This window comes from Barbus barbus (assembly GCF_936440315.1).
Source record: "Barbus barbus genome assembly, chromosome: 44".
NCBI classification, from domain to species: Eukaryota; Metazoa; Chordata; class Actinopteri; order Cypriniformes; family Cyprinidae; genus Barbus; species Barbus barbus.
The window spans coordinates 4714059-4726764 of record NC_136722.1 but is presented as its reverse complement, the minus strand read 5'-3'; the positions used below and the strand labels follow the sequence as shown (position 1 = coordinate 4726764).

Here is a 12706-nt window from a genome sequence, read left to right as displayed (position 1 = left end):
TATATATATATATATATATATATAAATAAAAAATAAAAAAACATATACATATATATATATATATATATATATATATATATATATATATATATATATATATATATATATATAAATAAAAAATAAAAAAAATAAAAAAACATATACATATATATATATATATATATATATATATATATATATATATATATATATATATATATAAATAAAAAATAAAAAAACATATACATATATATATATATATATATATATATATATATATATATATATATATATATATATAAAAATAAAAAATAAAAAAAATAAAAAAACATATACATATATATATATATATATATGTATATGTTTTTTTATTTTTTTATTTTTTATTTATATATATATATATATATATTTATTTATTTATTTATTTATTTATTTATTTATTTATTTATTTATATATTTATTTATTTATTTATTTATTTATTTATTTATTTATATATATTTTTTTTTTTTTTTTTTTTTTTTTTAGGAAATTGATTAGGATGTGTACATTCCATCTATTCAGGGTGAAAGGAATATATAAACTTTTACTTGATGATTAGACTATATTTTGACACTATATTACATTTAACATTTTCAAAACCAACATAGACACTACAAAAGATTTTTAAAAAGATCTTGGACAGTGTTGTTTGAGATTGACCCAATAGCATATCGGGGGTACTGCCATCACTCCAAATTTCAGTATTTGCATAATGTGTACAATATGCATACAACAATAATAGCATACATGGTATAGCCGCATGAAAATACCACTTGTGTTTTCCCCTTCTACATTACCATTTTAAGAGTAACAAAAAGCTCTCGGACTGAACAGAAGCTGTTTTATTCTGCATCCTTTTACTGATTGTATGTTTTTAAATAATATGTGTATGGTGAAATATTAATGAGACTCTACATTAAACTTTAACCAAATTCTGAGGCAGATTAAACTAGACTATTAAATTTCTGTGACTGTGAAATAAAAGTCAATCCGATTGCAGCGCTGTCTGTCAATATCAATGAAGCTCGTGTGAGTCATTTGAGTAGCTTGAAAAAATGAAGCAGGTGAAATTATTGCTGAACATCAGCCAGAAGGTCCCAGAGTAAAACAAGACGAAGGTTTTGTACATTGCAAATATGACTCATTAAAATAGAGTGGCACTCTGATTGAACAAACTAGATTGTGTGGTCAGGACAGCGAATGTATTTGGTTTTTCCCTTTTATTTTGCTCTAATTTGTGCTCTTTCATATCTAATCGACTCTGCACTTCCATGCTGCGGTAGATGGAATAGACAGAGGAGCTGTAATGAGACGTGCCCACTCAAGGCCCTGAGAGACCAACCCAGTTGCTGGGGTACAGCTGCTTCACTTGCCTCGTTGGTGTGTATCTGAAGAGTCTAGCAAAGTAAAGTCACAACTGACAGATGCCTCCCCAGCATCCACAAATTTCCTGCCTCTATGTGAGTCAGACAAAACAAGCATCATATTAAAATAATAACCTGCTGTTTTGCATGCAACTGATGTCGTATTTTTCCCCCTCTTCAAGTAGCCCTCCTACCAGAGCTGTTAGCTTTCATCTCAAAACATTTCAATTCGACGTCTGCACACCAGAAGCATCACCGTCAGAGTTGAAACCAATCACAATTCCCCGTAGTCCAATTTACTGTTATTCTATGAAGGTATTTGAAGTTCACATGGAGTAGCCAACTTAGTTTGACCGAAGAAACGGTTTCATTTGAACTTGAAGTTCAGTGATGGGGTACGATGGGAATTTCGAAACTCGCTTAGTAGGGTCTTTTAAATTTTATTGAACATAAACTCCAAATCGTTCCCTTGTGTGCTCTTCTCAGAGTTTCCCCTCAGACGAAGGCTGGCCATTTGCGAAGTACCTGGGTGCTTGCGGGCGGATGGTGGCGGTGAACTACGTGGGCGAGGAGCTGTGGAGTTTCTTCAATGCTCCCTGGGAAAAGAGAGTGGACCTGGCCAAGCAATTGATGGACATTGCGGAGCAGCTTACTAACAACGACTTCGACTTTGCTCTCTATCTGCTGGACGTCAGCTTCGATAACTTCGCCGTGGGCCCGCGGGACGGGAAGGTCATCGTGGTGGATGCGGAGAATGTTGTGGTGGCTGACAAGAGGTTGATCAAACAGAGTAAGTAAATAGATTGTCTGTTTCCTATATGTACAGTAAACCTCTTTCTGTACACACAAAGTATCTTTATTTACTGTAGTGAAAACGGCATCCTACACACAACGTTTCTCCCCAGAAATATGCACAATCCACATAATTTGAATATAAAAACGAAAATTTAATCTCGCCCAAAAAATACAATTCTGTTATCATTTACACAAGGTGCTGGATATTACTTACAAACTGTAGTCTGCTACAAATTACATGATTGAAATTATAGTTTGTAACAATCTTTTGGACCGCACATATGAGGTGGTCTGACTACTTTTGACCTAAAATATGTTCCATTCTTTCTTATCAGCATAATGAAGTGTATTTAACACTACTTTATGAACTACAGAGGGTTTGTGAGTTGATGAAAAGCTGGAAGAAGTTCCAGATGTGTAAAAGCAGTAGAATTTTAGAATTGAAAATTTAAAAGAGAAAAAGAATTAATCAAAGAATCAAGTAATGAATACTTTACTCCCATTGTGTGATTGATATGTAATCATGTAATTTATAAAAAAAAAGTAACTGTAATCTGATTGAGTATTTTAAAATTTAATATATTTTAATTACAAGTTATTTGTTTTTGGAATCTGATTACATAATGCAGATTACATGCAATCAGTTACTGCCCAGCACTGTTTACACACTCATGTCTAAAATATAGGAATTGAAATGTGTGTATATGTTTAAATGCAATGACTGATACAGAATGTACTGCATATAAGCTTGCTTATTTGCCCAAGAGCATGCTCCATTGAAGTCCACATGTCATATGCTTTTAACAATCCAACCACACATTTCCCATGCTGTTCATTTTAATTGTGTTTCGGGAAATACCAAATTGTTAACTATGGTAGTAATGAAGGAACTGGCCATATTTGGTTAACAATGGTTTTGGAAAATCTGAGCAATTCTGTGAAACGCATTAAATGAGACTCTAAACACTTTTTTTTTTTCTCCTCATGAGGCTTGCAGAAGTACGGTATTTTGCTTGTAAACCTTAATTTTAGTTTGTTCTACTCACAAATCTGTCGTATGACTTCAGAGGACTACACAATACTTAGATACTTATGTGGTGTTATCTCCATTAATCATACACATGGGTAATAACTATTATTAAATTATAAAATAATAATAATAATAATAATGTTTAATAGTTTTTGCCCTAACAAAGGATGTCAGAATGACCCAAAATAACTTTAGCAGACTGTTGAATAAAATTTAAACTACTAAATAAATAAATAAAATCAAAATATTAGATAACAATAATAAATAAAATAAAAACTTGAACTTATATTTTATTTCAGTTCATATTTTAAATTTTCAAGTACTCAAATGACTGCCTAAAACAGAAATAAAAGTAAAATCTAAATAGAAATACAAAAATGAAAATGACAAACAGTTAGTTAAAACCTGTACTAAAATGAAAATTAACTCTTTCCCCGCCAGCGTTTTTTTTTTTTTTTTTTTTTTTTTTTTTTTTTTTTTTTTGTTAAGTTGCCAGCCCCCACCAGCATTTGATGATTTTCACCTAAATTTAACGGCCCTCAGAATATTTTCTGCTATGAATATATGAACGTATTATATATCAAAATAAAGAACCGAACCTATATATACCTATATATATATATTTATTTTATTCTATCTTCATGTGTTCGTGTTTTATCACCACTTGAATGCGCACAGGTTTCATCAGAAATACAACATTTTGGACAAAAAACTGAGAATTTTTTTTTTTTTTTATCAAAGTAGTGCATTTTCAAGCAAATTACAGTCAAATGTCATATTCTTTCACCTGTAAATAATTATATGAATAACTGAAATTGCATTCAATAAACAGAACAGACAGACACACACACACACACATACTCAGATTGACGGGTTATCGGTCCAGCCACGACACAACTAGATATGTTTATGTCTGTAAAGGCATCTCTCTCACTGACTACTTCGTCCCGATCAGATTCAAAATGGTCAAAACATGATCTACATATATATATATATATATATATATATATATATATATATATATATATATATGTATATATATATATATATGTATATATATATATGTGTGATCTACATTTTCTCTGATCCTTCCATTTATGCCGATCGTCTTGTACTCGGACCCGTAACTCATTCAGAACATGCACCTAGGGCTTTCCTTACCGTAATATAATACCTAGAACATGGATTGCCGTAGGTGTGTTTGTGTGAAGTTCAAACCCGGTGTCATTTCCTGACTCCATCCCCTCCTCTATCTCGCTTTCTCCAATTACAGTTTATTCACAGTCCAAACCATTAAAGTCATAAAAAGCCCATAAATGAATGCATTAAAAGTAAACACTGCTGAAGCAAGTAACCAGTTTTAGTTTTTTAAAGAATCCAAAATTTGGCAATGTCATCATATGCAACTCTTTTCCCCTGACACCCAATCAACTGATTTTTTAAAATGGAAATTAAGTCATTATTAACTCGCCCTCATATCATTCCAAAGCTCTTTTGGAACTTTTTTGTGTATATAATGATAATAGGTAGTGACCAGTTGTGCTATAGCTCTACATTCTTTCATTATACACCCCAATAAATGCATTATACACCCAGAATAATGCAGAAAGTGCTGTTACACACCCAGCACGTCAGAATTGAGTGCGTCATCAGCGTGCAGAGACATTTTGTGTTGTACCTTTGTGTTTTGTGACCAGACTCTCAGGGGAGATGGCCAACATCAGATAGAACACTATTCAGAGAACAAGGTTTGTTCCTGAAAGCCTCAGATAGGATACGTGTCTGTGCGGGCGGGTGTGCAAGAGACACGCAAGTGAGGACAGAGTGACGCCAGTCGGGTCTTTCTTCAATGGCGACTTGTCACGGTGCCAGAAGCCTCACAGAAGAAGCTCTGTCATTGAAGTGGGAGCGAGCCATCGAGGGGAGGGTGTCCCCTTTTACCAGTCAAACAGCTCCGCTAGGATGAATTTAAATTGTTTTAAGCTACGTGCATGAACTGTGTTCCGATTGATATGATCCCTACACAGTGTTCTTTGCTCCATACTCTCAGAGCAAGTGGAAATCCATTGAAGTTTACTTAACTTCGGAACATTCATTAACGGATTTGAGCTGCTCATCGTCTTCACATACAGATGAAACTTAATAGAGCAGTATGCATAATACACCTCTGTAAATAAATATTTAAATTCACGTCTCACACACTTCAATACGCTTTGTATGGAACATGTACGCTCGTTTCGAACTGGAACTGGAATCATGGCGGAATATCTGGTAATGTCCACTTCGCAGGGCACTTACGGTTGAATAGAACAAACGTCGCAAGTGATAAGAGAAACATACAAAATGTGCAGAGCCGGGGGGCGTGAGGATTGGGAAACGCTGTTCTAGTTTATATTTGTCCATCCATTTATCCATCCTGTTTGTATTTCATCCATCCATCCATCCATTCTTCTTTACAGGTACATCTCAAAAAATTTGAATATCATGAAAAAGGTCAATATTTTTTGTCACTCATTTCATAAAGTGAAACCCATATATTACATAGATTCATTACACAGTGTCTCGGAAAATTAGAATATTAAATAAGATCAATAAAAAAAAGGATATTTTAAACAGAAATGTCAGGCTTCTGAAAAGTATGTTCATTTCTATGCATTCAATACTTGGTTGGGCCTCCTTTTGCATGAATTACTGCATCAATGCGGCGTGGCATGGAGACAATCAGCCTGTGGCACTGCTCAGGTGTAATGGAAGCCCAGGTTGCTTTGATAGCGGCCTTCAGGTCATCTGCATTGTTGGGTCTGGTGTCTCTCACCTTCCTCTTGACAATATCCCATAGATTCTCTATGGGGTTGAGGTCAGGCGAGTTTGCTGGCCAATCAAGCACAGTAACACCACGGTCATTGAACCAGCTTTTGGTACCTTTGGCAGTGTGGGCAGTTGCCAAGTCCTGCTGGAAAATGAAATCAGCATCTCCATAAAGCTTGTCAGCAGAAGGAAGCATGAAGTGCTCTAAAATTTCCTGGTAGATGGCTGCGTTGACTGTGGACTTCAGAAAACACAGTGGCCCAACACCAGCAGAGGACATGGCAACCCAAATCATCACTGACTGTGGAAACTTCACACTGGACTTCAAGCAACATGGATTCTGTGCCTCTCCACTCTTCCTCCAGACTCTGGGACCTTGATTTCCAAATGAAATGCAAAATTTACTTTCATCTGAAAAGAGGACTTTGGCCCACTGAGCAACAGTCCAGTTCTTTTTCTCCACAGCCCAGGTAAGACGCTTCTGACGTTGTCTCTGGTTCAGAAGTGGCTTGGTAGCCCTTTTCCTGAAGACGTCTGAGCGTGGTGACTCTTGATGCACTGACTTCAGCTTCAGTCCACTCCTTGTGAAGCTCTCCCAAGTGTTTGAATCAGCTTTGCTTGACAGTATTCTCAAGCTTGCGGTCATCCCTGTTGCTTGTGCACCTTTTCCTACCCAAATTCTTCCTTCCAGTCAACTTTGCATTTAATATGCTTTGATACAGCACTCTGTGAACAGCCACACCTTTCAGTAATGACCCTCTGTAACTTACCCTCTTTGTGGAGGGCGTCAATATTCGTCTTCCGGATCATTGCCAAGTCAGCAGTCTTCTCCATTATTGTGGTTTCAAAGAACAAGAGATACACAGAATGTATTCTGTAGGTATGGTCATTAATTGAAACTCAAATGTAAATATTCTAATATTTTGAGATACAGATTTTTGACTTTCATGAGCTGTAAGCTCTAATCATCAAAATTAAAACAAAAAAAAACTTTTGAAATGTTTTACTTTACATCGAATTAATCTAAAATATCACTTTTTGTTACAAGAAAAAAATGAACTTTTTCACAATATTCAATTTTTTGAGATTCACCTGTATATTAGCTGTATGGTTTTTATTGGTTCTTATGTTTTTGTAAGAAATTTTGAATCAATTTGATTGTAAACTGATGTGATGAATCATGATTTTATGAACATGTGTTTGTACGGTTGGTTAGTGAATGGCAGCATTGTTATCAGTCTTGACAGGAAGTTTTGCATTGCATCAAGAATTTGATATAGAAACACATTTCGACAACTGTGCAAATAGATTGAGACCAAAAAGACTCTTTGTTATGAACAATTAATGCTACAGAAGGCCAGTCAATTAGGCTGCGAGTTCACCAGTTCAGTATTTAAAGAGCACAAAGCAACATTGATCCGCAGCTCCGTAATGAAATTATCTGCAGTGCTTTGGAGAGAACCCCGCACAATTCTTGGATACAGAATGTTTGACTAGACCAGCGAAGCAGGGAAAGCCACAGCCTAAAATTAATTTTGATCTGGAGCATGGCTCTGCTCCACTGACGCTCACAATCACATTTGTCTCTCTGGCTTGCTAAAGATGATCAAGTAGCTTCCTTCCATCCTTGCAATGGGCGGATGTCTTGTCCAGACATAATACAGCACAGATTAGGATGATATGTTTGTAAAGAAACAAAAGAGAATGGAAGAGAGAGAGTGGGTTCAGAAGATGATTACAACCTGAATTCAGACTTGAATATAATGTATAGGACTGTATGGTTTGGTATGTTTAGTATGCAGTTATTGAAAACTGAGAGTTTGTCGACAATGTCTTTGACATTCTCTTCTTTTTGATCTGTATCAAATTTCCTGTTTTTTTTTTTTTTTTTTTTTTTCTCAAACTGTCATTAAGTGTTTTCACAATACAAAAATGTTTGTAGTCTGTACGAATTTTGGTGAAATTTCATGGTTTAATATAATAGCAAAAACTTTTGGAACACGTACCCTATAACAATTTTTAACAGTTTTTTTTTTTTTTTTTCTTTTTTCTTTATATTTATACATTAAAGCAAATGTTAAACAGCAAACTTGCACATTCATTGACAGCAGCAGTGACTCCTTTATTAACTGTATTAAAATATAAAAACAAAATAATTGTAATTATTATTGGAACAAAATGTTTTAATATCATGTAACTGGGCTGTTCTATTCAAACAGACTTGAAAGTGCACTATTTAAAGTTAAATTATTATAATTCATGAATGCTTTTGAATACAGACCTAAGGTCTCTTTTTAAAGAAGACAATCAGCAGATTATTGCAGAAGTGAAATAATTTCAAAACATGAAAGTAAAAAAGTTATAAAAGTTTAAATTTACTGTAAATAAAAGGTACAGTACAATTATTATTTTATATTATATAAAGTAAATATTTTACAAAATGTTTTAATCCAAATTTGGCATAAAATTAAAGCCATCTGTCTAAGTAAGTTGTGTTCCAAATTTGAAGTTGATCTAAAAAAAATTGAGGTTACTATGCAATTTTGTTTAGGCGTTATACCACAAACAGCCACCTGGTGCCATTCAAACCCCATTTAATTTTTTTTAATGCACTTTTCTGTCACAAATGTATCAATTTCTCTCTCACTATTACTCCTATCACAAAATAACCACCAAATATGGAATCTTGAGACTTGATTCTATAAGACCATAATACATTTGGAATATGGAATCTAGAGACTCAGACCTTTCCGATGATATGTATTTTGTCAAGATTATAAAAAGTTTTGATTCTATAAGACATAATACATTTGGAATATGACACCCCCTCTAAGGGGGGAGGAGCCTACTATAATATTTTAAAGTACCATTTCTATGGTAAAGCAATATCTGATTTCAAAACGGTTTCCACAGGATGAATTTTGAGACTTTAAGCTTTGAAATGATATATATAATATATGATGATTACTAAAACATGTGTTTAGGAAAAAAAGGAAACGAATAGACTTTATGTGTCAAAGATCAGAGCTCCTGTTATGGTGTATATGTTTTGAGGTGCGCTCTTGTCATAAATTAATTTATTACTGCTCCTACATAATTCTTAACAACAAACAGTGGTAAAATATCTATTTAGGAGTCTTGGACCATTCCAACGATATATAGTTTGTCATGATTAGATTAGGATTTAATGGTAATATATCGAAGTAAAGTTAGTCGTCCCGTATACGGGATGGTGACAGTTAAGACTTCCACTGCTAAGGAGCGCTTTGAAAATCACCCAAAGCACTGCATCCACAGGATATATATTCTACAATAAATGTAATAATTATGGTCATTTCCTCTTTCCATGTGCTTTGACTGTAATTATTGCCGCTTGTGGCTATATTTGCATATAGCATTAGTTTGTGGTGCTGCATGCTTGCTTGCTAGGCTTCCAATGTAAGGGTGTTAATGCTAAGAGGAAAACATGAGGAAGAGGAAGAGAGGAAGAAAAAAACACTGAGCTAATTAGCTGCATGCCACAGATATTGTACATACATGGAGTTTAATATCTACTTTACCAAGAATAAGCCTTGGTCTTTCATGGTCTTTAAACCTTTATGCAATTTTTTTTATGCACAAAGACACAAACCCGCATTGAGACCTCATATGTCTTGATGCTGCAGCAAAGACGAATGTAACAGATCTGTGCATTAGAGGTAAGACAGGGCCTGATCACACATCAGTCACACAGACGTCTAGCAGAGTAAATGACATCTCTTCACCTTGGCTCTCAGCTTCTGCAGATCTGTGTTGAGCGATGATTGAGTTTAGGCATTGGTCTTGGGCCTGAGGCAGAGCCTGATGCCAGAAACACGGATTGAGTCATTGGAGTTGAGGAAGGACTGGGGCTGGAGGGCATTGAGTTTCTCAAACATGATTAGCGGTTGGCATCTCCTGGGTTGTTTCACTCTAATCAATTTGATCATTAATGCAACTCCAAAGAGTTTCCCATCATAGAGATTGTTATTTATTTGCACCACTTGCCAAGTTCTTGAAAAATAAGTGTGAAGATGAAGGTTGTATGGATCGGTGTTCTGGGTAAAGAAACAGACCAATTTGTGTCCCTTTATTAAGGAAGGAACATGCTGTACTTTTGAAATGTCCACGTGATTGCCTCTGTGCTATTTCTAAGTCACAAATTGCTCTCTTGGTCCATCGACTGATATTTTCACTGTGTTCAAACTCAATGAGTGTGTCCAAATATGATTTATAAAAAGAAGATATTGTTTTCAATTTTAAAATTAAGACATACTGGCCATTTTTTTTAAAGAAATGTCAAACCTAAAACACACTTAATGATGTAATTGTGAAAAGACAATGCAAGACAAAATGTTGCCACACTGAACATTGTGTTCTGTTGCAGCAAACTAAAAAGCAGACTAGCGCAAAAAAAAGCCTATAAAACATGAAATAAGGTTTGTCTGTGATACATTTTCTTCAACTACTACATATTTACTCTTGTTTCTGTCATCTTCCTGTAGATAAGCCTGAGAACTACGACGTCTGGTACGAGAGCAAGTTTGAGGAGTGCGACAAGGAGGCCTGCCTCTCCTTCTCTAAAGACATGTTGTGCTCGCGGGTCACAGTGGACCACAATTATTACGCCATCTGTCAAAATCTTCTTTCACGATATGCTGTGTGGCGGGGCAGCTCCGGCGGACTTCTTCACGACCCCCCGCCACACATAGCCAAAGACGGCCAACTCGAATCCCTGTTGGACGAATGCGCCAACCCTAGAAAGCGGTATGGCCGATTCCAGGCAGCTAAAGAACTGCGCGAGTACCTAACCCAGCTAAGCGGTACCGCTAGGTAATGACCGCCCATCCCTGTCAACGCTCAACGTTCACCCATCAATGTCCGGTGACATCTTCAGGGTTTGAGGATCTTCTGTGACTATCTCAGACCAATCGTCCTTCACACAACAATCTTTTATGTGCACATTTTGCTTACGTTTATCTTTAAATTATTGAAATGTCTTGAGTTCATTGCTTTTATTCAATGGTTTATTTTGCAATAAAGGCAGCGGTTACGTCACCATTGTCAACATCCTCCGATTTCTCGCTGGAGGTTTACTTGCAAAACGGTGACACCTCGAAAGGCAGCTGGGAATATTAGTACACGAGCATTAACTCTGTCCAAAACTTTTCAGCATACGTCTTCTGCCTAATTGATTCACTTACATTCCAAGAAGAATGAGTTTGGCGTAAAGCATAATTTTGAGATGGTAGAAAGGATGTGGATGTCTGTACATAATTAGAGCAGATTGGAGAGGGGGAATGAGTTGGAATTGCTTTGCATATACCAAAGAGTCTGGTTCTATGTAACTCAAACCTCTGAACGAAAATGGCAGAGCCTAAAAACCGAGCGTAATCAAACCACCCCGGAGCAAATTCAGGAATGTGGTTAGACTTGTTACGAAGATTTGTGTTTGTATTAATCAAGCAAAGTCCAGAGAGACGGCCACAATAAATCCAAATTACATGGCGCTATTAAATCAGAGCGGGGTCCAGGTCTCTAATTGGCCGTTAAATATAAATAATGTACCGTCACACGGCGTGATGCGGCACTATCAACTGCTCGACGTGTGAACGTGCATCTGCACAGGCTGAAATGGAACTTTCTATCTTTAAAATCCATCTTAACATTTCAATTTCACAGCTCTGCAATTGAATTAATCAAAATTTAATTAAATGTCTCTAACACTTAAGATCATTTAACTTTGAGCCATCAGCCTGCTGTTTTTTTTTTGTTTTTTTTCCCTCCCTGGTTTGATTTTGCACTTGGTGGACCAATGAATTAGATCAGTATGCTAATGAGTATGCGTTAGATAATGAAGTACGCTAGCGCTTGACTGACAGTATCACTCCATTGAGCCTAGATTTTGAAAGCTAAATAATCACTTTTTAACTTGATGTTTCTGCCAGTACAAATAAATGAAATGAATTAAGATTTTAATCTTTTTTTTATTTTTTTTATTTCGCTGTTTGGATTCTGGCCAGTCAGAGTCAAAGCAATAAGTGTCCATCAGCCATTATCAGTGAAGATCCCTCCGCTCTTGTCAAATCTAAACCGGTGTCTGGATGGTCTCTCGTTAGGTGTTGGCACGTGAGAGATTTTTTTGCGTGCTATAAATAACTGTCCGCTTTTGTACTGTACTTATATTTCTGTTGAGTATTATATCAGCTGTGTCTGATTTTACTGTGCCTTTCATTCAGAAGTTGTATTTACAACTTTTTAGTCTGTTTAAATATCAATGAATAAATGAAAATATATAAATGAATATATATATATACTTCCGGTGTATGTTGTCTAAATTATTTGTGATGTCACTGCATTTTCCTGCACTTAAGGTAACTAAATCTTCTTACTAATGTGCATTTACTAAATATCAGTACTAATATAATAATATCGGTACAATCTGTAGCTGGATACGTTGGCAAATCAATAATTTTGTTGGATGCAAGTACAATGACAATAAACGATCTTAATCTAATATGACCTGTAACAATAGGTAAGGGAAATTGACGTAATGTGAGATTAATGTATGTAACAGATGTGAGTGTATTTACTGATACATTCATAAGAGAAATGAGGAACATTTAAAGGGATAGTTCACCTAAAAATTTAAAATTGACATCAATTACTCAC

At 35.3% G+C, this 12706-nt stretch overlaps 1 protein-coding gene across 1 annotated transcript in view; it reads left to right on the top strand.

Moving 5' to 3' along the window:
• LOC306863227 (divergent protein kinase domain 2A-like) overlaps nt 1–12322 on the top strand; it is a 36537-nt gene extending 24215 nt beyond the window's left edge. The window contains exons 3-4 of the mRNA XM_079406467.1: nt 1870–2173; nt 10540–12322. Coding sequence (XP_079262593.1) covers nt 1870–2173; nt 10540–10871 — 636 coding nt within the window. The 3' untranslated portion in view covers nt 10872–12322. The remainder of the gene's footprint in view (nt 1–1869; nt 2174–10539) is intronic.
• The last annotated feature ends 384 nt before the right edge of the window (nt 12323–12706 follow it).